We start from the raw sequence: 25,617 nt of genomic DNA, 5'->3' as shown, positions 1-25,617 counted from the left end.
GCTATTGCTTTATAGACCTAATTAAGTTGGTTTCCTCTCTCCTCACTTTTAGACAATTTTGGTAAGGGCTGTTTTTCCCTCATCTCCTAACTCAGCTGCTGCCTCTGCCGCATTGTTCTCAACACCAAGTTGCTGGGTAACTTTGCTATTATGCACATAGCAACATGGTCTAGGAAAATGTGCCAATTCAACAGCGCACTGATGTGTTTTAGAACCGCGGACACTGACCACTACCCAATGCGGGAGTAAGCGCATTTGTCATAAAATAATATTAAAACAAATAATATTGTACCATTTTGTTCTAACATTTATATAATCATATACAATTTCAGTAGCACATGTCTTGGACTGATGGACTGTGCCATCCTGATGGCCTCCACAATGGATCAGTCCACTCAGACTGGCGTGAATCAGACAGGTGTCTTGTACACCATGATTTAAAAAATATATATATATTTTGCTACTGCTCGACTAAAGAAATCTTGGTCGACCAACTGCCTATCAACCAAATAATCGACCAGTCGACTAAATGGGGTCAGCCTTAGTGTGTATAGAGGTGGAGTGATTTGGGAGAGGGATGCACGTGTGTTCTTCCTCTAAATGATAGAAATAACTAGTTGTGAGCAGGCTCATCTCTGTCGACCTGCATATCATAAAGGATATCAATTCCAATTCCATCTGAAGCCACCCTATCATTGACAACCCATCAACAAGATAAGAGAAAAGCTTGCCTCTAATTAGTCTGAGGATATCACAATTTACCACCACAGTTTTACTACCACCTAAAATTCCATGTCCATCTGGCAAGGGGAGAGAGTTTATGCCCCTGGGGCCTGAAATATTCCCCCTTAACGAAAGCCATGATCATAGCAAAGCTGTTTTTTACTGGTTGTTCTCTAGCAGCTGGGGAAAGATATCATCATAGCACATGGCTGGAATTGCCGTCCAGAGAATGCTGAGGGGAGAAATTGCACGGAGTAAGGAGATTTGATGATTGGATTCCATAAATACCCAAGTGGAGGCCTGAAAATATACATTGGAGGATAGGTTGAGAATTAATGGCCACAGGAGCGAAGAGAATGGCCGAAATGCATGCAGTCACAACAGCACTGTAGTGGAGCCCAGACCTGACTTTATTATTTTCCCCTCATCATCCCAACTAGTTCTGATTCATGACCTTGCCCCAGCCTGCCCATGTGTGTATTTTTTAATAGGATTTTTAAAAAACATATTTGACCACACACAGCAAATAATTTGTTTTGTTCGATAGATTTGAGCACAAATTCACCTTAATTATTGTATCATTATTCCCAGTTTGCTTCATTTTAGGGTAGATTAGCATTAATTTATCTTAATGCTATGTTGCTTAAATTTGTGATAATTACCCTGCACCTTTCTTTTCAAGTCTTTGTTTGGGCGAAATGGAGCGGATTTCATTTGGCCGGACAGTTGGCTTTGTTCCCAGCTCGGACCTGCTATGACATGGTTGAATGACAGTGCTGAATTATCCTTTTTTTGAAACGAGTGTTCAGAGTCCACGGTTAAATCCATATTGGGCCATTGTGGTAAAGTTATCGGGTTGGGCAACAGTTGTGTTGCAGTTATGAATCATGAGTGTACCAATCAAATCAAATCAAATGTATTTATATAGCCCTTCGTACATCAGCTGATATCTCATAGTGCTGTACAGAAACCCAGCCTAAAACCCCAAACAGCAAGCAATGCATGTGAAAGAAGCACGGTGGCTAGGAAAAACTCCCTAGGAAAAACTCCCTAGAAAGGCCAAAAACCTAGGAAGAAACCTAGAGAGGAACCAGGCTATGAGGGGTGGCCAGTCCTCTTCTGGCTGTGCCGGGTGGATATTATAACAGAACATGGTCAAGATGTTAAAATGTTCATAAATGACCAGCATGGTTAAATAATAATAATCATAGTAGTTGTCGAGGGTGCAACAAGCACGTTCGGTGAACAGGTCAGGGTTCCATAGCCGCAGGCAGAACAGTTGAAACTGGAGCAGCAGCACGGCCAGGTGGACTGGGGACAGCAAGGAGTCATCATGCCAGGTAGTCCTGAGGCATGGTCCTAGGGCTCAGGTCCTCCGAGAGAAAGAAAGAAAGAGAGAATTAGAGAGAGGACACCGGATAAGACAAGAGAAATACTCCAGATGTAACAGACTGACCCTAGCCCCCCGACACATAAACTACTGCAGCATAAATACTGGAGGCTGAGACAGGAGGGGTCAGGAAACACTGTGGCCCCATCCGATGAAACCCCCGGACAGGGCCAAACAGGCAGGATATAACCCCACCCACTTTGCCAAAGCACAGCCCCCACACCACTAGAGGGATGTCTCCAACCACCAACTTACCGTCCTAAGACAAGGCCGAGTATAGCCCACAAAGATCTCCGCCACGGCACAACCCAAGGGGGGGGCGCCAACCCAGACAGAAGACCACGTCAGTGACTCAGCCCACTCAAGTGACGCACCCCTCCCATGGACGGCATGGAAGAACACCAGTACGCCAGTGACTCAGCCCCTGTAATAGGGTTAGAGGCAGAGAATCCCAGTGGAGAGAGGGGAACCGGCAAGGCAGAGACGGCAAGGGCGGTTCGTTGCTCCAGCCTTTCCGTTCACCTTCACACTCCTGGGCCAGACTATAATTAATCATAGGACCTACTTCTTCAGTAAAGTCTTCAGTAAAGACTTAAAGGTTGAGATTTGTGATAATTACCCTGCAATGCATTGTGGAGGCCGTGGGGATGGCACAGTCCATCACTCGAAGACTTGCTACTGAAATTGTTTATTGTTATATAACGGAAGAACAATGGTGCAACACTAATAAAAAAAATATATTTTATAACATGTGCCTTCTCCCACATTTTGAATTGGCATCTTTTCCTAGACCATGATGCTATGTGCGTAACAGCAAAGTTTACCAGCATATTGGTGTTAAGAAAAATGCTGTGGAGGCAACAGCAGAGTTCGGAGACGAGAAAACAGCCCTTGCCTTAAGAAAATTAAGTTGGGGTTTCCTCACTTAAGTCTATAATCAATAGCCTAACTGTTAAATGTGCCTGGCTTTATAAATTATCCATATAGAGTACCAATTAAAAGTTTGGACACACCTACTGGATTAAGGGTTTTCTTTATTTTTACTATTTTCTACATGGTAGAATAATAGTTATGACATTAAATAACACACATGGAATTAGGTAGTAACCAAAAAGGTGTTAAATAAACCAAAAATGTAACCACCCTTTGCCTTGATGACAGCTTTGCACACTCTTGGCATTCTCTCAACCAGCTTGACCTAGAATGCTTTTCCAACAGTCTTGAAGGAGTTCCCACATATGCTGAGTGCTTTGGCTGCTTTTTGCTTTTCCTTCACTCTGCGGTCCAACTCATCCCAAACATTTCAATTGGGTTGTTGTCGGGTGTGCCTTGAATTCTAAGTAAATCAGACGGTGTCGACCATCAAAGCACCATCACACCACCTCCTCCATTCTTCATGGTGGGAACCACACAGGCAGAGGTCATCCGTTCACCTACTCTGCGTCTCACAAAGACATGGCGATTGGAACCACAAATCTCAAATTTGGACTCATCAGACCAAAGGACAGATTTCCACTGGTCTAATGTCCATTGCTCGCATTTCTTGCCCCCAAACAAGTCTCTTCTTCTTATTGGTGTCCTTTAGTAGTGGTTTCTATGCAGCAATTCAACCATTAATGCCTGATTCAAACAGTCTCCTCTGAACAGTTCATGTTGAGATGTGTCTGTTACTTGAACTATGAGTAGCATTTATTTGGGCAGCAAAATCTGAGGCTGGTAACTCTAATGAACTTATCCTCTGCAGCAGAGGTAACTCTGGGTCTTCCTTTCCTGTGGCGGTCCTCATGAGAGCCAGTTTCATCATAGCGCTTGATGGTTTTTGCGACTGCACAAAGTTCTTGAAATCTTACGGATTGACTGACCTTCATGTCTTAAAGTAATGATGGACTGTCGTTTCTCTTTGCTTATTTGAGCTGTGCTTGCCATAATATGGATTTAGCCCTATTTGGTAAAAGACCATCTTCTGCATACTACCCCTACCTTGTCACAACACAACTGATTGGCTCAAACGCATTAAGAAGGAAAGAAATTCCACAAATTAACTTTTAAAAAGGCACACCTGTTAATTGCATTTCAGGTGACTACCTCATGAAGCTGGTTGAGAGAATGCAAAGCTGTCATCAAGGCAAAGGATTGCTACTTTGAAGAATCTCAAATCTCAAATATATAGTTAGATTTGTTTAACACTTTTTTTGGTTACTACGTGATTCCATTTGTGTTATTTCATATTTTTGATGTCTTCACTATTATTCTATAAAGTAGAAAATAGTAAAAATAAAGAAACTAGTAGTTGTGTCCAAACTTTTGACTGGTACTGTATATCAACACAAATAAGACAGATCCTGCTTCTGTTGCTTGTTTGAGTGTAGCCTACTGATTCCGTGAGCACCAAGCCTCACGCAACCACAAGTCAATAAGCAATTTCACAAATCTGTCGGTTTTTAATCTTTGCTATGTTGTAATCAAAGCTGTACACTTTTTCATTAGAACAGTCTCTGGTGTTATTTATAATTTTATTTAGTGTTTACACTGTCCCAAATTTGTCAAACTATATTTCTTATAATAACCCTCATTTTTCTTGATCTCCTTATTATTATTATAATAAGTAATGTCATTATCATAAGTAGGCTTAGTATAGCAGTCTTGTATAACCACCATCGAGCTGTAGGCTTGGAGCACATCCTGTTTAGTCTTAATACGTAACTTACTTAGGCCTATATTTCAATACTTAAACAGTGGCAAAAAAAAGGATGTCAAGTCTTTTGGAATTACCTGGATTTCTGCATGAATTGGTCATCTAATTTGATCTGATCTTCATCTAAGTCACAACAATAGACATGGTGTGCTTAAACTAATAACACGCAAATTATTGTATTTTTCTTGTTTTATATTGAATACATAATTTAAATATTCACAGTGTAGGTTGGAGGAAGTACGTGAACCCCTAGGCTAATGACTTCTCCAAAAGCTAATTGGAGTCAGGAGTCAGCTAACCTGGAGTCCAATCAATGAGATGAGATTGGAGATGTTGTTTAGAGCCCTATAAAAAAACACTCAAATTTGAGTTTGCTATTCACAAGAAGCATTGCCTGATGTGAACCATGCCTGGAACAAAAGAGATCTCAGAAGACCTACGTTTTAAGAATTGTTGACTTGCATAAAGCTGGAAAGGGTTACAAAGGTATCTCTAAAAGCCTTGATGTTCATCAGTCCACGGTAAAACAAATTGTATATCAATGGAGAAAGTTCAGCACTGTTGCTACTCTCCCTTGGAGTGGCCGTCCTGCAAAGATGACTGCAAGAGCACAGCGCAGAATGCTCAATGAGATTAAGAAGGATCCTAGAATGTCAGCTAAAGACTTACAGAAATCTCTGGAACATGCTAACATATCTGTTGACGAGTCTACTATACGTAAAACGCTAAACAAGAATGGTGTTCATAGGAGGACACCATGGAAGAAGCCACTGCTGTCCAAAAAAAACTTTAATGCACGTCTGAAGTTTGCAGAAGTGCCCCTGGTTTTTCCACAGCGCTACTGGCAAAATATTCTGTGGACAGATGAAACTACAGTTGAGTTGTTTGAAAGGAACACACAACACTATGTGTGGAGAAAAAAAGGCACAGCACACCAACATCAAAACCTCATCCCAACTGTAAACTATGGTGACGGTAGCGTCATGGTTTGGAGCTGCTTTGCTGCCTCAGGGCCTGGACAGCTTGCGATCAGCAACGGAAAAATGAATTCCCAAGTTTATCAAGACAGTCTTACATTCTCCTGCAAAATATCTGTCCACCAATTGAAGCTCAACAGAAGTTGGGTGACGCAACAGGACACCAACCCAAAACACAGAAGTAAATCAACAACAGAATGGCTTCAACAGAAGAAAATACACCTTCTGGAGTGGTCCAGTCAGAGTCCTGACCTCAACCCGATTGAGATGCTATGGCATGACATCGAGAGTGGTTCACATCAGACATCCAAGAATTTTGCTGAACTGAAACAGTTTTGTAAAGAGGAATGGTCCAAAATCCTCCAGACTGTTGTGCAGGTCTGATCCGCAACTACGGAAAACATTTGGTTGAGGGTTATTGCTGCCAAAGGAGAGTCAACCAATTATTAAATCCAAGGGTTCCCATACTTTTCCCACCCTGCACTGTGAATGTTTACACGGTGTGTTCAATTAAGACATGATAACTTCAAATTTTTGGTGTGTTATTAGTTTAAACAGACTTTGTTTGTCTATTTTTGTGACCCTAGATGAATATCAAATTTCATTACCAAATTATGAAGAAATCCAGGTATTTCCAAAGGGTTCACATACATACTTTTTCTTGCCACTGTATAGGCTACAGTACTGAATCAATCAATCATTCATTCGTTCATGTCATCACACAGCATACGAGTCATTCCTGATTTTGAAATGCAATCAAGCATTAGTTTTACAATAAAATAACAAAGTGACCCTTAAAATAATTAGCGTAAACAATAAATACACCGTTCCATTTCGGAAATTGTATTCCTGTCTTCGCACCCAGAGGCATAGCAAGGCTACAATGTCGTGTCCTCACAATGCATAATCTGATGTTCAGTGATGGGTCCACACCCTGCATTATTCAACATGGATACTCTTTTCCCTGATGTTACAACTCCTTTCTTGCGCTCTCTTTTAGATCACGTTTTCGCCCCCAACAATCATACCAGCCCCCCCCCCCCCCCCCCCACTCTATCCCCATAATTTCTATTGTCTATACATAGGCTTAGGCCTAAAATATCTGTTTCCTGACATTCCCCCAAAATGACATTGTTACATGTTTACTCACAAACAGGACTGCCGCTGCCATCTTTGTTACCTCTCTGAGGATCCACTCTGAGGAAAGGTGAACATGCTCATGAATTATACATACATGTTTATTTACCACATAAATTATTCAGAAGATATCAGTTGCTTGGTTTTTGCCAGGGGGGCTGTCGTTTGTGGAGACAAACACAATCATGTTGGCTGAATTTAGCTTTCTGAGCAAGAAATGATGGCTTATGAGTTTTATGAGTACCTGATGATATTGTACGTGGAATTTTCTTGGCTGTTGTCAATAATAATAATTCAGTAATAGTAGCTCTTACAAAAAGAACTAGCCTACTTAGAGCAATAGTTTGCATATGCTGACGACAACCTTTGCAAAAATGCAACTATCCCCAATAGGTTTTTTTGCGGTATAAAATGTACCAATTTTCCCACCATGAAGCCTAAGGAATGTTTCGCTGAATTTGCAAAACTAGGAAGTTATTACTGTTATGCCAGCACAGGCAGAACTCCTGTCTCATTTAAAGTTCCTATCCCCTAGCTGTCTGCCTGAGGGTATGAGAGATTGATAGATGGTCCTGTGTGGCTCAGTTGGTAGAGCATGGCACTTGCAATGCCAGGGTTGTGAGTTTGATTCCCATGGGGGACCAGTACAAATAAATATGAAAATGTATGCACTCACTACTGTAAGTCATCTGCAAAAATGTCAAATAGAAACTATGCTGACAGGGATTATCTTACCATCAGATTGTTACACATAAACAAGTGAGTCGTGTTGTTAACTGAAGCTTCTCCAGGTATTTTTACCTCAGCAGCTTATTGTTATCTTGTTATTATGAGATCACAATCTTTATGATTGTGAGACATGAGTTCAGTCCCATTTTGGTAGTATTGACTACAGCCAGGTATTAATACTATAGCTGATGTAGGTAATGAGGTTGCGGTCCATAAGAATTAGATTAATGCAGCCAATGACAAACGCACACTACATCAGTGCCGGTCAGCCGCGGCGACTCGGTGGACAGGTGGGAGGTTAGATGTTCTCTTCCTCCATTTTGACATGGCAAGCGCTGAGAGAAAATTGGCCATTGCCTTAGAAATGGGGCCCGTTTTTTATTGTTCACTAATTTCGATTTGGAGATTACGATCAGTAACTTGGCACAATGTTTTTAACTCTGCACCCTCTCACCCTGCCCATAACCAAAAGATGTAATCCCTAATAATTAGCAGTCTTATGTGAAGGGGCCTAAAAGACTGCTTCGACAGCCGTGTTCACCGAACCACCCTACAGCCAATATTTAGAATATTTAATGTGCCCATTTTTGTCCTTTTCTACCTCCTTTGTTTTCCATGCTCTTTGATGCTCTTTGAGTGAATGCAGTGTAACGGTGAATTGTACCTGTCCTGGTCCTTTTGTGATGCTAACATAGAATATTAGCATGATAGCTAGTGCAGTGGTCCCCTATCGTCATCAAGTCCTGCACACCCTATTGGCCCCATTTATCTTATGAATAAATGCGTTGAAGATTTCCTACTCGTAAATGGCAATTTACAATGCAGGTTAGCCAATTTTGATTTACAGCTCAAACCTGATTAAGAAATACGAAAAAGTAGTCCAAAGGGTGACCCACTAAATACTACAGACGGCTCATTTTAGCGTAGCATGCATGCATACTATTTGCATTCTTAAAGAATCTCACTCCACTTTTGTTCTTAAAGGCTTTATCCCGGCAGCTGAATTGGCGGGTGCTAAGCTCATTCACATGCCTCCCTGATTCCTGTTACCGAAAGCCACCATGTCCCTCCTCCCACAATTAACACTAACGGGTTGTGAAGCACGGCTAGAGATTGGGTGTTCTTGAAATGAGTATTGCAGGTAGTATTGTATTCCAATTTCCAGAGTGATTGGCGTGAAGAGTTAGCATCTGATCTGCTTTTTTACCTTCGCTTGTTGGAGTTAGCTTGCACAACCATGCAAATGTAACTACTAGCTACTTAGCTTGGTGAAGTGTGTGTTGGTGCCAACCTCCAATTATTTAACAAATCATTTTAAGTTTGCACCGGGAGGGGGAAAAGGTTTGGCCCACACCAACATTCCTACCATAGTGTAGCCCACATGGAGTTTTGAAAACAAGAAGGTTGGCTGTCTTTTGGCCAGGACACCCACCGATACGGTGTGTAGCTCTCCGCTCCACCATGACCTTGCGCTACCACATAAAGGCTCCACCTGCTGCCTGGCTCACACCAGGCAATTGATAAAAATACCCCTCAAGCCCCACACTCTTTGTCAATAGGGATTCAAGGACAGCAGCCAATGTCCCTTCACTCACAGGCATACACAGGAATACGAGCACACACACACACATTCACTGCACACATTAATGACGCTACATCCACAATGACACACACTTGCACAAGCATCATGGGCCCGCCTGCCTGAGGTGTGTAAATCTTCTGCAACATTATGAGCAAGTTGCTATCCTTGCTATTTTGAATGGGCTGGGGGCCTCATGAGTCCAGCTTGGCACGCTGACGGGGCTTGGGCGTGTTTGTGCTGAACCAACAGTATGAACCTTGTATATGGCATTTGCACATAATGCACTGTCGGAAACACTGACCTGGTGACTTTCACCTCTGTCTGTCTGGCTGACTCACTGTCCAATGCATCTCATTATACACACATACCCTACCCCCGGTCTGCTGCCTTTTGCTAAATACTGATCACTTTAAAGCCACATTTTTTTAAAACTCTTTGTTTCAGCCCAATGGCATTAATATAAATGACCATTGTACAGCAGGACATATTGCAGAATATGCCTTTTAAAAATATTTATGTGGAGGATATTGGCATATTTGGCAATTTTTTTGTTGTTATTTTCACTGATGGCTAAAACTTGACAGTGAGTAAGCCCCAGAATGTAGCCAGGCACCAGACCTGTTCTAACTAATGGACAACCTAGATGCCTCTTCCTCCTGGCATGTCATACCTTCTATAGGTTAGGAAGTGGCGGGGGGCATAGCATAGGCCTTGTGTGTTATTTGTGTGGACACAGAGACATTATTTCGTCAGTGTCATCTGAGGAATGCAGGCCTCATCCCTAGCTGTCACGGTAAGGGGATCCATTGACACCGTGACTCGGCCTGGTGGGAGGGACGACCCGGTTTAAAAAAGGCCCAACGTGGTAAAGGATAAAGGTTGGAATTCAGAATGGTGGCAATCAGACTGATGATGGTGTTTTTTTTCTCCCCTCTTTCTTTTTCTGTTTCACCCGTCACTAGATTGAGCTTTGAACTCGCTGCCACGGGTCTCATTGCTCAGTGTTAAACCTCCCCTAAAAAAATAAAAAACCTCAAGGTATGGAGAAATAATCACCCTCAGTCTCTGACAAGTGAGCAATTGTTGTGAATCTAGGTCGGCTCAGCTTCGAGTCGCGGGGGATTAATTTGTGCTTTTCTCCGAAACAGAACCACAACAAATCCTCTGTGCGAAGTGCCCCTGATTTAAGGTGCCCTACATTGATTTGATGGAGCAGAGAACCAGTCTAGTTGCATTGCAGGCATGCCAACAGGATGTGGTTCACTGTGAACAGCTTTGAAGGAATCCTCACTGTTGGCCTATTTCTGTCACTTATGGCCAGTGTTTTGAGTGTCTCCTGAGGAATACTTTTAAAATGCATCCATACTTCTTTCCTTCAAGGGGGGGGGATCTCTGATCTGCTATAGAGGTGAATCCCGTTGACTGTCAGATCTTTAAAATCTCTATGCTACAATGCAGAGGCTTACAGCAGAGGCTGCCACTGTTGACTGAATGATAGAGGGTTTTTATGGTAACACATAATGCCCTCATAGCGCATATCATTGATTTACTTCCCTTTGTGAGGTCAGTGCACCCATTTGAAATTCTCATTACGCAGGTAGCCTAGTGGTTAGAGTGTTGGACCAGTAACAGAAAGGTTGCTGGGTCGAATCCCCAATCGGACAAGGTAAAAATCTGTAGTTCTTCCCCTGAACAAGGCAGTTAACCCACTGTTTGGTAGACCGTCATTGTAAATAAGAATTTGTTCTAAACTGACTTGCCTAGTTAAATAAAGGTACATTTACAACAACAAAAAAACATCTATATAATTGTAATATCCTGTGGAAAACAAAGATTGCACTATTAACCACTCATCTAATGGCACCAAATAGAAAATTGAACATGTTAAACATTACAATATTTGTGAGAATTTGTATCATAATATTTAGGCTAAGCCAATGAGGTTTAAGTAGGTCTTGGTCAGCAGACTTGTACTGTCCTCTTTGGAGGTGACGTCCACCTTTACCTTCCCTACAGGACCTTATTGTCTTAAGGTTGTGACCCCACCCTTTATGTTTCGTCTACAGTATCAGTGTGATAAGATGCAGGGGGTTCTGCATTCACCCCGACCCAAATTAAACCAGGCCAATAAAGGGAGCGGACAATGAAAGCTCCCTCCTGTTAGCAGACACAGCAGTGGGATCGAGATAAGTGGCTGCCATTTTATAATTTAGATGACGCTCTGTTGTTCCAGCGTCCCTTCCCATTTTATTGAAAGTGAAAGGGAGCGAGTGGAGGATTGCTAGATGGAATGGCTAAAATGTGTGGTGAAAAGGTTGTAAATTCTTCACCTTCGAACGTCATAGGCATAGTTCTCCCCATAACTTCAATCCATTCCAACATGCATTGGGTGAGGTAGGATGTCAGTGGACGTGCATTGCTTAGCTAGACGTTGCCACTTCCTCCTTGAATTCTGTCTGCCCGACCCAATTGTCATGTCACTCAACACGTTGGCCCAGCGCCCTGTTCTGCACCCTTCTCCCAACGGAGTTGCTTAACAACCCATAGAGAATGGAGACTGGAGAGGCAGCCTCAGTCATATTGTGTTTGGCCCCCAAAACAGGGAACACAAGGCTATCATTGTTAGCTAATGTCGTCCTGGGAGGAAATACCTCCAATAGTTTGCCTACAGTATGGTACGGTACACTGCTACTGTCTGACTTGGACCCGGAGGTGTGGTGAAACATCAGATCCCCCCCTAATATATCTGGTTTCATTAAGGAACAAGTTAGGAAGTGGATGCTTTGGTAACAGAGCAAAATGTCCCAGACCCATTAAAGACTAGAATATTATTCATTTGGTATTTCAAAAATGCAAATGGCCAGAATGAGTACCTTTTTTTTGTACAAGCAGCTTTGAAGGAATCCTAAGTATTTTCTTAACAACAATAGGAAGTCATGGTGGTTTGGTTTATTTTGCTCCTGGAGGGGTCCACCAGAGTTCCTGGAAGGATCACTACCGAAATGAATTTACCTGGAATTTACAGTTGGTGACAGCTGTGGGATGTTATGCTGTGCGAACTCTGTTAGCCTAGTGGTTTGAGCCGGCTTGGCCCACCTCCTTTTCATCTCTCCAGCGTTGCCCCACTCTGGATCATAACCTTGTCAGGCTTTTGTACTCAGTCAGGAAATGAATATAAGATGGATGTAATTTCAACCACACCAAGCCTAGAGGAAACATGGTGTAGTTGTTAGGCTACTCTCAGGGTGAAATCATAGGCTAGACCTTTGTCGCAATTCCTGACCAACCTGATTTGCGCTTGAATAGCACTGTTATTAATAAACCCATCACACGCTTGCCTGTGCTTTCTATCGCGCTCTCTTGTACACACACACACACACACACACACACACACACACACACATGAACACACACATCTCACTTTAAATTGCTTCACAATCATACCGAGTGTATTATTGCTTTGAATATACAATACAAGATGAGGTCGGCCCCAACGTCTCAAACATTATCCAATACAAAAACACCAAACCGGAAAATGAAAGTGCATGATAGCGAGAGGGAGTGGAAAAATGGGATCCCTCGCATTCTTTCCATGGAGCCAATCTCAAAAGACAATTTTGAAATATTTAAGACAGAAGCCACAATTGATGGTTATGCATATTTGTCTCTCTCTCTCACTGGTGCTCCTGAGTGGTATAGGAGTGGCGCTGTTTCCCACGCTGTGATGTCACAGAGCAATTGTAGGCTTAAAGGAAAACCGGCATTAGCATGCCACCTAGTGGTCATTCTTGGTAAGGTCTACTTCTGTGTCAATGGGCCTATTGGACTTGCGCTTCGGGGTGTTTGGAATCCTTACCACACTTCCTTGACGTTATAGTCGTTGTTACTGTATGTGATTGGATAAGTCAAAGCAAGGTTTCCACCTTCGTGGGTACACCTACCTGACCTCTCAAATCTGTGATTAGGCCTACTTAAAGATGCACTATGCAGAAATCGCTCTGCCATTTCCTGGTTGTTAAAATTCTATTAGTTGGACTAATTTCAGTTTATGTGACAAAACATGCAAGTATAGTGTAGAGAATCATTGTACCATCTATTCCGCTGTGAAATATATTTTTCATAAGCAAAATGTTTTTATTTTCAGCTGTTTGAAGCTGGTGTAACAAAACCAAAAGTAAAAGATGCAAAAACAAAATTTAAGACCGGGAAGCATAGAAATAGCACACATAGAACACATCTACTGCTTCTTAGTTTTGCTTTCAATGAGAATGACAGATCAAATTCATATAGAAATAATTTTTTAGGTCAGATGACACAGAAAAAGGAAGGGAGGACTAAAGGATGTGCCCTAAGCCTACAACGGGGCCTGTCGTCCCGTGTGAATCAGCATTGGTGGGAAAAGTACTCAATTGTCATACTTGAGTCATTTTCTATTAAGGTATCTTTTACTCAAGTGAAAGGCACCCAGTAAAACACTACTTGAGTAGTAGTCTTAAAGTAAAAAAGCAAAGGTTATGAAAAATATAAATAGTACAGTACAAATGTGTGTTTTTCTGCTAAGGGGACAGGACAACTTCACCGCATCAAAGGGACGATGGACGGGGCCATGTACCGTCAAATCTTGGGTGAGAACCTCCTTCCCTCAGCCAGGGCATTGAAAATGGGTCGTGGATGGGTATTCCGGCATGACAATGACCCAAAACACACGGCCGAGGCAACAGAGTGGCTCAAGAAGAAGCACATTAAGGTCCTGGAGTGGCCTAGCCAGTCTCCAGACCTTAATCCCATAGAAAATCTTTGGAGGGAGCTGAAGGTTCGAGTTGCCAAACGTTAGCCTCGAAACCTTAATGACTTGGAGAAGATCTGCAAAGAGGAGTCGGACAAAATCCCTCCTGAGATGTGTGCAAACCTGGTGGCCAACTACAAGAAACGTCTGACCTCTGTGATTGCCAACAAGGGTTTTGCCACCAAGTACTAACGCATGTTTTGCAGAGGGGTCAAATACTTATTTCCCTCATTAAAATGCAAATCAATTTATAACATTTTTGACATGTGTTTTTTTCTGGATTCTTTTGTTGTTATTCTGTCTCTCACTGTTCATATAAACCTACCATTAAAATTATAGACTGATCATTTCTTTGTCAGTGGGCAAACGTACAAAATCAGCAGGGGATCAGATACTTTTTTCCCCCTCACTGTAGCCAGTTAGTGATGCTAATGATAACCATGTTGTGTGTCGACAGAAAGGCCTTCCCCAAAAATCTCAATTAAATTAAACTGAAAATTAGGCTTACCACATGATTATTTGTATCAATTAGGTGGCGATTGTTTTGCTAAACCTGCCATGACATGTGCAGTCAAATTTGTTTTACAGAGTCAGTGATAGTAGTATGGTTCCCCTGGAACAATTTAGGGTTAAGTGCCTTGTTCAAGGGCACAAAGAACGCAAATGGTTTTTTGCCATGTCGGCTCAGGTAATCCAACCAGTGACCTTTCGCTTACCGGAGAAAAGCTCTAACCACTAGGCTACCAGCTGCCCTAGAGACAACATCTATAAGGATATTTCAAAACATCTTTGGTGTTATCAATTTCTATTGATATATCAGCTTGCTAGATGATTTGTTTCAATGTACTGTACTATTTTATTATGACGAATCCCAAATATCCTGTCCTTTTACAATAGATGGCGCCAGAGCCCATAGTCTCCATGCAGAATTCTCAGGCCTACTCTGTGTACAAAACAGTAGGCAATTTCAGAACAGAACATAAGGCTTCAATTAGGCTGGGGAAATCACTGCATGATGTAATATGGGGTGAAGTAACCCAGTCTATGGAGCTTTGAAGGCCAACCTAGTTTTGTTTTTTAGTTCTAATTCAACCAACAGTCTAAAGCGTGTTTTATATTGCATGGATGCAGTGTATTTTGAGGGGATATCGGGCCTATATTTGATACCCTATTAGTAAATCTGACTTTGCATAATAGCCTATAGGCCTTTTCTGTTCAACATGCACACATTCATATGTGCAATTGTTCTAATAATAACTTGCAAAAGATCAGATTTCAGATCTATACAACAACTTGTGTTTGATCTATGATCTTGTATTTGTAGTAACTCACGCTTTGGTGGGTGTTAAGTTCGTGCGACCCACGGGACATTTCAACCAAACATTCCCTCCCTTTCTCAATCTTTGACCTCTAACCGGAGTTGATTCAAACCTGTTGACCCTTCCATTCCTTCCCCGTTGGTGTCAGATGGTCTCAGAGACCAGGAACTTGCTGTGAGCTGAAAAAGTCAAGACAAATGAAGGGAAGCGCCACCCGTCCTGTTTTTATTTATTTATTTATTTATTTATTTATTTTTGAATTTTTCTCCCAAATAAATATTTCTTAGATTACGTGCTTCTCAGAATAAAAACAATTCTGGGGTTCTGTGCTGGTGTACTATGTTGTTCAGAATGGCAGAGGTGTGTCTGTGCCTAAATGTATCTGAACATCTGTGTATCTGCACATCTTTTCCATGTATGTCTGTGAGTACATGTGCTTCTGCTCCTGTGCATTAGGAAGGGGCAGGATGTCTGGGAGGCAGGAAGAGTGTTGCGTCGCCAGGGCCCCAGGGCTGTGTCACATAAGCTGGCTGGTGGCTGAAGAGTGGGATCTCTGTCAAAACACAGAGCCTCTTGTCCCCCCCCCCGTCCCATCGACCTCCAGTCTCCACTCTACGAACACTTTGCCCCCCCCCCCTTCAATACCCCCCCTTCATTACCCCCTCCTTCACATTCAATGGACTCTACATACATATATATACACACACACACTCACTGACTCAATACCCTCTGCACACTGATTCAGTGTGCACCCACACACACTGGCTATGCTGTGTGGACTGCATGGGCACTTAGTTTCACCTCCATCTTGGAAGAGTGCCACTGACCAAGTAGAGCTGGGGCTGAAAAACTGAAAATTATAGACACCGACCATACCGGTTACTTATCGCAGGCATTTTGCCGATATCGTTCATTACAGTAAGTAGCCTATACTAGAGAAATGTGAAGTTTGAAATGAAGTAAGTTTGCTGATATGGGTGATTTGTTAATGGGACAATGGATGGCTGCAACCATCAAACTATACTGAACAAACGCAACATGTAAAGTGTTGGTCCCATGTATCATGACCTGAAATAAAAGATCCCAGAAATGTTCCATACGCACAACAAGCTAATTTATCTCCAATTGTGTGCACAAATTTGTTTACATTCCTGTTAGCAAGCATTTCTCCTTTGCCAAGATAATCCATCCACCTGACAGTTGTGGGATATCAAGAAGCTGATTAAACAGCATGGTCATTACGCAGGTGCACCCTGTGCTGGGGACAAAAACAGGCCACTCTAAAATGTGCAGTTTTATCACACAACACAATGCCACAGATGTCTCAACTTTTGAGGGAGCGTGCAATTGGCATGCTGACTGCAGGAATGTCCATCAGAGCTGTTGCCAGATAATTTAATGTTAATTTCTCTAACATAAGCCGCCTCCAACGTCGTTTTAGAGAATTTGGTAGTACATCCAACCGGTCTCATAACCGCAGACCACGTGTAACCACTCCAGCCCAGGACCATCACATCTGGCTTCTTCACCTGCGGGATTGTCTGAGACCAGCCACCCAAACAGCTAATGAAACTGAGGAGTAATTATGTCTCTAATAAAGCCCGTTTTGTCTGTTAAAAAAAAAAAAAAAAAAATCTGATTGGCTGGGCCTGGCTATGCCCTCCCAGGCCCACCCATGGCTGTGCCCCTACCCAGTCATGTGAAATCCATAGATTAGGGCCTAATGAATTTATTTCATTTGACTGATTTCCTTATATGAACTGTAACGCAGTAAAATGGTTAGAATTGTTTCATGTTGCATTTATATATTTGTCCAGTGTAGTAGTAGTACTTTAAAGGATCATAAAAAAAAAATGGGGCACATAGATGTTTTTATTTTTAGTAATGTAGGGGGAAAAAGTCAAGTGCGATTGTTAGTTCCCAGTAGGCTTTTTTTGTGTTATGTTAGAACAATATATTTCTATTTATCCTTATTGCATCAATTCAGGCAATTGACCGTGATATGGATTTTTTTTCAGATCGCCCAGCTCCACAACCAAGGCACAACCTGAGACTTCAATTGGACACTTGATAAAGGGAGGCACTGAATAGGGAATTCGTAGTGGTACCTCATGTCTTTTCCCTCAGCAGTAGGCTACTATTCCCCTGCCTTTCCATACCCACTCCCTCGTATTCAGTGTAAAGACCTATGTGTGAGGGAGAGTACTGTCCATTAATAAAATAATCCAGTTTAGAACTGCTGATTCTTCATGTCTGACCTTTTTTTCAATGATATTCATACACCTGGTCAAATCTGCTAAACTACCTCGAATTATTCAAAATGTTTAAATGCAACTGCTAATAACAGACCATCTCCTCTCTTTCCACAGGACCTGGAGATAGTCTACTCCTATCTTCACGGGATGGAGGCCCTTTCTAACCTCAGAGAACACCAGCTGAGGTGAGAGCTCCCAATTGTTTCACATTGATCTTATGAGTTGAAGTTAACAAATATGTATTCCAAATTATTTACACATGAATAGCATATAAATTACTATTTACAGTGCATTCGGAAAGTATTCAGACCTCTTCCCTTTTTCCACATTTTGTTACATTACAGCCTTATTCTAAAAATGGATTACATTATTTTGTTTCCCTCATCAATGTACAGTCGTGGCCAAAAGTTTTGAGAATAACACAAATATTAATTTTCACAAAGTTTGCTGCTTCAGTGTCTAGATATTTTTGTTAGATGTTACTATGGAATACTGAAGTATAATTACACGCATTTCATAAGTGTCAAAGGCTTTTATTGACAATTACATGAAGTTGATGCAAAGAGTCAATATTTGCAGTGTTGACCCTTCTTTTTCAAGACCTCTGCAATCCGCCCTGGCATGCTGTCAATTAACTTCTGGGCCACATCCTGACTGATGGCAGCCCATTCTTGCATAATCAATGCTTGGAGTTTGTCAGAATTTGTGGGTTTTTGTTTGTCCACCTGCCTCTTGAGGATTGACCACAAGTTCTCAATGGGATTAAGGTCTGGGGAGTTTCCTGGCCATGGACCCAAAATATCAATGTTTTGTTCCCCAAGCTACATAGTTATCACTTTTGCCTTATGGCAAGGTGTCCCACCATTTGTCCTTCACCCAAATCCAGATAGCTGATGGTCTGAAAGAGCTGCAAAATCTGGACCCATACAAATCAGCCGGGCTAGACAATCTGGACCCTCTTTCTAAAATGATCTGCCGAAATTGTTGCAACCCCTATTACTAGCCTGTTCAACGTCTCTTTCGTATCGTCTGAGATTCCCAAAGATTGGAAAGCTGCCGCGGTCATCCCCCTCTTCAAAGGGGGTGACACTCTAGACCCAACCTGCTACAGACCTATATCTATCCTACCCTGTCTTTCTAAGGTCTTCGAAAGCCAAGTTAACAAACAGATTACCAACCATTTCGAATTCCACCGTACCTTCTCTGCTATGCAATCTGGTTTCAGAGCTGGTCATGGGTGCACCTCAGCCACGCTCAAGGGCCTAAACGACATCATAACCGCCATCGATAAGAGACATTACTGTGCAGCCGTCAGAGCAAAAAGCAAGCCATGAATTTGAAGGAATTGTCTGTAGAGCTCCGAGAGGCACATATATAGGGAAGGGTACCAAAAAATATCTGCAGCATTGAAGGAAAGGTGGATACCTAGTTAGTTATACAACTGAATGCATTCAACTGAAATGTCTCTTCCACATTTAACCCAACCCCTCTGAGTCAGAGAGGTGCGGGGGGCTGCCTTAATCGACATCCACGTCTTCAGCACCCGAGGAACAGGGGCAGAACGACTGATTTTTACTTTGTCAGCTCGGGGATTCGATCCAGCAACCTTACGGTTACTGGGCCAACGCTCTAACCTTTCGGTTACTGGGCCAACGCTCTAACCTTTCGGTTACTGGGCCAACGCACTAACCTTTCGGTTACTGGGCCAACACTCTAACCACTAGGCTACCTGCCTCCCAGGTCCCCAAGTACACCGTGGCCTCATCATTCTTAAATGGAAGTTTGGAACCACCAAGACTCTTCCAAGAGCTGGTCGCGCGGCCAAACTGAGCAATCGGGGAAGAAGGGCCATGGTCAGGGAGATGACCAAGAACCTGATGATCACTCTGACAGAGATCTAGAGTTCCTCTGTGGAGATGGTTGTCCTTCTGGAAGGTTCTCCCATATCTGCAGCACTCCACCAATCAGGCCTTTATGGTAGAGTGGCCAGACTGAAGCCACTCCCCTGTAAAAGGCACATGACAGCTCGCTTGGAATTTGTCAAAATGCACCTAAAGGACTCTGACCATTAGAAACAAGATTCTCTGGTCTGATGAAACCAAGATTGAAATGTTTGGTCTGAATGCCAAGCGACCCGTACGGTGAAGCATGGTGGTGGCAGCATCATGCTGTGGGGGATGTTCTTTAATGAAAACCTGCTCCAGAGCGCTCAGGACCTCAGACTGGGGTGAAGGTTCATTTTCCAACAGGACAACGACCCTAAGTACACTTCCAAGACAACGTAGGAGTGGCTTTGGGACAAGTCTCTGAATGTTCTTGAGTGGCCCAGCCAGAGCCCGGACTTGAACCCAATCAAACACCTCTGGAGAGACCTGAAAATAGCTGTGCAGCGACACTCCCCATCCAACCTGGCAGAGCGTGAGAGGATCTGCGGAGAAGAATGGGGAAAAACTCCCCAAATACAGGTTTGCCAAGCTTGTAGCGTCATACCCAAGAAGATTTGAGGCTGTAATCGCTGCCAAAGATGCTTCAACAAAGTACTGAGTAAAGGGTCTGAATACTTATGTAAATGTGATATTTCAGTTTTAGATTTTTTTATACATTTGCGAACATTTAAAAAAAATATTTTTGCTTTGTCATTATAGGGTTTTGTGTGTAGATTGATGTGGGATTATTATTTTTGGGGATTAAAGCTGTAACATAACAGAATGTGGGAAAAGTCAAGGGGTCTGAAAACTTTCTGAGTGCACCGTAAATTCTATGCAGTTATTAGCCTCATATTTAGCTAATGAATGATGGGTTATTCATAAGCTTCTAATTTATAGCTTCTGTTTCTTGTGCAATTCGCACCTGCACTCCGCTGGCCTCTCTCCTTAAAAAAAATGCTTGTTAGCTCTTGGAGTCTCAGGAAAAGCCTTGAATAGCTTTCTGGACATTTATTTTTTTATAGCATGTTTTATACTAATAGACTATTCGATGAAGGATGTAAGCTCTTATTTGCTGAATGTTAAATATAGCAGCCACTAGAAAGAAGAGAGATCCGGCGATGGCGGTAGGTTATACCAGCTATGTATTCAGAGCCATGACTGTTCAATTTTCGTGAAGAGAAGTGTCGGCCATCAGCATCTTATTCTAGTCCTGTATTATTCAAGCATGTCCTTACAATGATGACGGTAAGGACAACAAAACAAATGTATTTTAACTGCTGAACACGAAGAAGGATAGAAGCAACAATAGAGAGAGTTCGGCTAATATGCACGTGGCACAACATTAGGGGAAGTATTATGAAAGGTACACTACTGTTCAAAAGTTTGGGGTCACTTAGAAATGTCCTTGTTTTCCATGAAAACGTATATGAAATGAGTTGCCAAAATGAATAGGACATATAGTCAAGACGTTGACAAGGTTATAAATAATGATTTTTAATTGAGGTAATAATTGTCCTTCGAACTTTGCTTTCTTCAAAGAATCCTCCATTTGCAGGAATTACAGCCTTGCAGCAATTACAGCCTTTGTTGCGGTAATCTGAAGAGATTTCACCCCATGCTTCCTGAAGCATCTCCCACAAGTTGGATTGGCTTGATGGGCACTTCTTACGTACCATGTGGTCTAGCTGCTCCCACAACAGATCAATAGGGTTGATCTGGTGACTGCTGGCTGCTCCATTATAGACAGAATACCAGCTGACTGCTTCTTCCCTAAATATTTCTTGCATAGTTTGGATCTGTGCTTTGGGTCATTGTCCTGTTGTAGGAGGAAATTGGCTCCAGTTAAGCACTGTCCACAGGGTATGGCATGGTGTTGCAAAATGGAGTGATAGCCTTCCTTCTTCAAGATCCCTTTTACCCTGTACAAATCTCCTACTTTACCACCACCAAAGCACCCCCAGACCATCACATTGCCTCCACCATGCTTGACAGATGGCGTCAAGCACTCCTCCAGCATCTTTTCATTTTTTCTGCGTCTCACGAATGTTCTTCTTTGTGATCCGAACACCTCAAACTTAGATTTGTCTGTCCATAACACTTTTTTCCAATCTTTCTCTGTCCAGTGTTTGTGTTCTTTTGCCCATCTTAATCTTTTATTTTTATTGTCCAGTCTGAGATATGGCTTTTTCTTTGCAACTCTGCCTAGAAGGCCAGCATCCCGGAGTCGCCTCTTCGTTGTTGACGTTGAGACTGGTGTTTTGCGGGTAATATGTAATGATGCTGCCAGTTGAGGACTTGTGAGGTGACTGTTCCTCAAACTAGACACTAATGTACTTGTCCTCATGCTCAGTTGTGCACCGGGGCCAGTTTGCGCTGTTCTGTGAAGGGAGTATTACACAGGGTTGTACGAGATCTTCAGTTTCTAGGCAATTTCTCACATGGAATAGCCTTCATTTCTCAGAACAAGAATAGACTGACGAGTTTCAGAAGAAAGTGCTTTGTTTCTGGCCATTTTGAGCCTGTAATCGAACCCACAAATGCTGACGCTCCAGATACTCAACTAGTCTAAAGAAGGCCAGTTTTATGGCTTCTTTAATCAGAACAACAGTTTTCAAGTGTGTTAACATAATTACAAAACTGTTTTCTAATGATCAATTAGCCTTTTAAATGATCAACTTGGATTAGCTAACACAACGGGCAATTGGAACACAGGAGTGATGTTTGCTTATAATGGGCCTAATGAAAATATTCCATAAAAAAATCAGCCGTTTATCACTACAATAGTCATTTACAACATTAACTATGTCTACACTGTATTTCTGATCAATTTGATGTTATTTTAATGGGCAAAAAATGTGCTTTTCTTTCAAAAACAAGGACATTTGTAAGTGACCCCAAACTTTCGAACGGTAGTGTATATATGTGTCAGCCTACTTAATTAGAAACATGTTAAATAGGTTCTATTATTATATTTAAAATTCAAATCAAATAATTGTAACCTTGTAAGGGTGCATGTCCTGCACCAGCGTTGCATGTTCTCTCCCAGCTTCATGGTTTGAACGAGGTGCGTAATTCCATTCCATACAATACAGTATAATACAATACAGTAATACAGTCCACACTCAAAGATTAGCCTACTGGAGCTTGTTTAATTTTTTTACCCAAGACAGCATAGCTACATCTATGGGCTTTTATGTTTTTGATGTTGTACGTAATGTGCTATCCATGTGCTGGAGAACGGCAAAATCATTTGGGCTTTTTTGGCTTGGCCTCAAAATATGTCTAGCTCATAAAATGTATTTTAACGTATGGCTCATCAGGCTTCAATTTTCATGCTGATCAAAGCTCTAATCAAATTCAGACATTTATATGCTTTAGAATGACACTTGTGGTTTTGGCGGGAAATTGTGGGTTACCTGGGAGAAAAGTGATTTATTCTCGGGCTGTAAAATACTGGGAAAATATTCAACCCTAGTCCACTCTACAAACAGTCCTTAGTCTGGGGTCGGTTCCCATCAGGCCGTGTGTGGATACATGTGGATTATACTGCTGGGGAACAATACCAGAGCACATGACCCGGGCCTGCTAGAACATTCCACAACTTGACCCATTCGCTCCCTCCTTGTCCACACACACACACCACAAGCCCCCCCTGCTTGCCCTTCGGATTCCCAAAGAATGTCCCCAACGCCTTTGGTCGAAAAGACCAATCCAACCAGTCTTAAACATGCTAACCCTTTAGCAAAAATCCCACTACCCTACAATCACATTAACTATGGGATTAAGCTATAGGTTTTGATATTTTCCATCTGTATTAAAGGAATGTGTTGTTTTCCTCTGCGGTAGCTAGTTCTCTGGGACTCTTGTTTTGAATCCTTGAGCAACAAGAACAACATGCATGACAAATGCTCGAATCTAGTTTGGGAGTTGGTGTTTTTTTGATATCGCTGTTTATTACGGTAAAGTTGCACAAACTCGGTAGGCTTTAGAGTTACTTTTTAAAACACCTATATGAGTGACATTTCCGTCCTCTCAAAAAGGTTAACTCCGTCGTGAGCTGTTAATAACTCAATAAACCGAACTTCGTGGACCCACCCATCCATCTGTTCTATTGTATTTGGTAACTCGTATATCTGACTGTCTTTTCCCTTCTCTCCTCTCTCCCCTTCTTCCCTGCAGGATAATATGTGAGACAGTGCGCTATCAAAGACACGAAGCCAATGAAGTGCTCTACTAGTAAGTACCCATGTGCTTTGTGTGTGTGTGTGTGTGCCTAAGTGCAAGTTTTCTTAATACATCCATTCTTAATAAATCATATCTACATATTCTCTGCCAGATGCCTTTACACTAGACATGATCAAAGTCCAACTTATTGACATACTGCGATTAGGCCCCCAATGCCGCAGAGCACAGAGCTGAATGATTTAATTGACTCTAATGAAAACAAATGGGCGTGCGCATCGACGCGGTCACCAGATACACTCTCAGTGCTACCTAGGAGTGATTCTAAACCACTCTGCTGCACCGCTGAAGCAGAGACCTGCAAGGTCTTCTGGAACAATTGAATTTGGCCTACTCTACAAGTCCTCGAGTTGTGGATTGATGGCAGAGTGTAGATTTAATGGCTTCTAAATCGCTCGTCTTAGATCGTTAGCTCCTGGCTAGCAAGGCTATTTGAGGTTATGCTTTGCGTTCTGTCTTCCAATTCAGAGGGAGATAAGATAGTGATGTGCCTTGAGAGGTTTGAAAATGCTCTGCACCTCCGTGTGTATGAGCTTTTGAGCATGTGTGTGCGTGTGTGTGTGTGTGTGTGTGTGTGTGTGTGTGTGCGTGCGTGCGTGCGCACAATGTTGGTGCATGAGAATGAAGGACCCCTCTGGCGCAGTTCAGTCTCCCGTTGGCATGGGCCACTCATTGCTTTGCCCCAAGACATCCTGTTATGAGGCCAAGAGCCTGAGAACGGACAGAGACACACACACACACACCTATCCCTCAAGTAGGCTTCCCCCAACCCTGACCATGGACAGTCCCATTTATTTCACACTCGATTTTTGTTTCCAAAGGGAGCGTGCACAAAAGAGATCCTCCACGCTACCCTTACCACTCCATTAAGAGTTAATTCTTCTCCCATATCCCTTCTAGATGGGAATTGTCCTCTGAAACCAAGTGACAGCAGAAGCAATTGACAGACTAGGAGTAACGGTCCATTTTAAAATTATTTTTGTATAATTTGCTGTTTGAGTAGTTCATTATTAATCTAATTGTTAGAGAATGGTAATGTATAATTTGGTTGAACAGTGGAGAGATTTTTCATTTGATGGATATAATGGTGTAGCTGTTGTGCAATTTATGTAGGTAAATGTTCTATAATGTGGTTGTGCCTATCTAATTGGTATTAGGACTTACGTCATATCGAGAGGTTTAACTGTTGTCAAATATCTCTGAAGAGAAATAATGACCTTCATAAAAAAATGACTTGTTATAGCTTTATCAACAGTGGCTTTAAGGTGAGGAAAAGGTCAATGAGTTAACCCTATCATTTCCTCAAAAGCCAAGAGTGGTCTAGATCCCTATCGGCTCCCTTCCTTCTTTCCTCTGTGTCTGTGTGCACATATAGGTGCAGGAGACGGGCTTGGTATCTCATTAAGAGCGACGCGGGAACTGATTAAACAAACGCAATGCAGATTAGCCAGTAGTGTCTTTATTTTTGGAGCCCCTCTCACAGAGACCCCCTTAGGCTCCCCCCTCCCCCATACGGTTTAGCCCTAGCCAAGGAGCTGCCTCAGATGAGAGCAGGGCTGTCCCAGAATGCCCTAGTCAGAGGGCACACACACAGAGTTGTGCGTGCATACACCGTTGTACACACACACGCACGTACAGTGTGTGTGAAGTCGGAAGTTTACATATACTTAGGTTGGAGTCATTCAAAATCATTTTTTCAACCACTCCACAAATTTCTTGTTAACAAACTATAGTTTTGACAAGTTGGTTAGGACATCTACTTTGTGCATTTTTCCAATAATTGTTTACAGATAGATTATTTCAGTTATCATTCACTGTATCACAATTCCAGTGGGTCAGAAGTTTACATACACT

General features: G+C 42.2%; 1 protein-coding gene across 12 annotated transcripts in view; it reads left to right on the top strand.

Moving 5' to 3' along the window:
* The window catches only part of LOC106611555 (rap guanine nucleotide exchange factor 2), a 158,193-nt gene that overhangs the window by 26,979 nt on the left and 105,597 nt on the right, over positions 1 to 25,617 (top strand). For all 12 annotated transcript variants that reach the window (XM_082955874.1, XM_082955871.1, XM_082955870.1 and 9 more), the window contains exons 2-3: positions 17,708 to 17,778; positions 23,701 to 23,757. In XM_082955874.1, coding sequence (XP_082812000.1) covers positions 17,708 to 17,778; positions 23,701 to 23,757 — 128 coding nt within the window. The remainder of the gene's footprint in view (positions 1 to 17,707; positions 17,779 to 23,700; positions 23,758 to 25,617) is intronic.

Source organism: Salmo salar, chromosome 09 (assembly GCF_965601325.2).
Source record: "Salmo salar chromosome 09, fSalSal1, whole genome shotgun sequence".
NCBI lineage: Eukaryota > Metazoa > Chordata > Actinopteri > Salmoniformes > Salmonidae > Salmo > Salmo salar.
The sequence above is the reverse complement of the archived record's forward strand: the minus strand, read 5'-3'. Positions and strand labels throughout refer to the sequence as shown.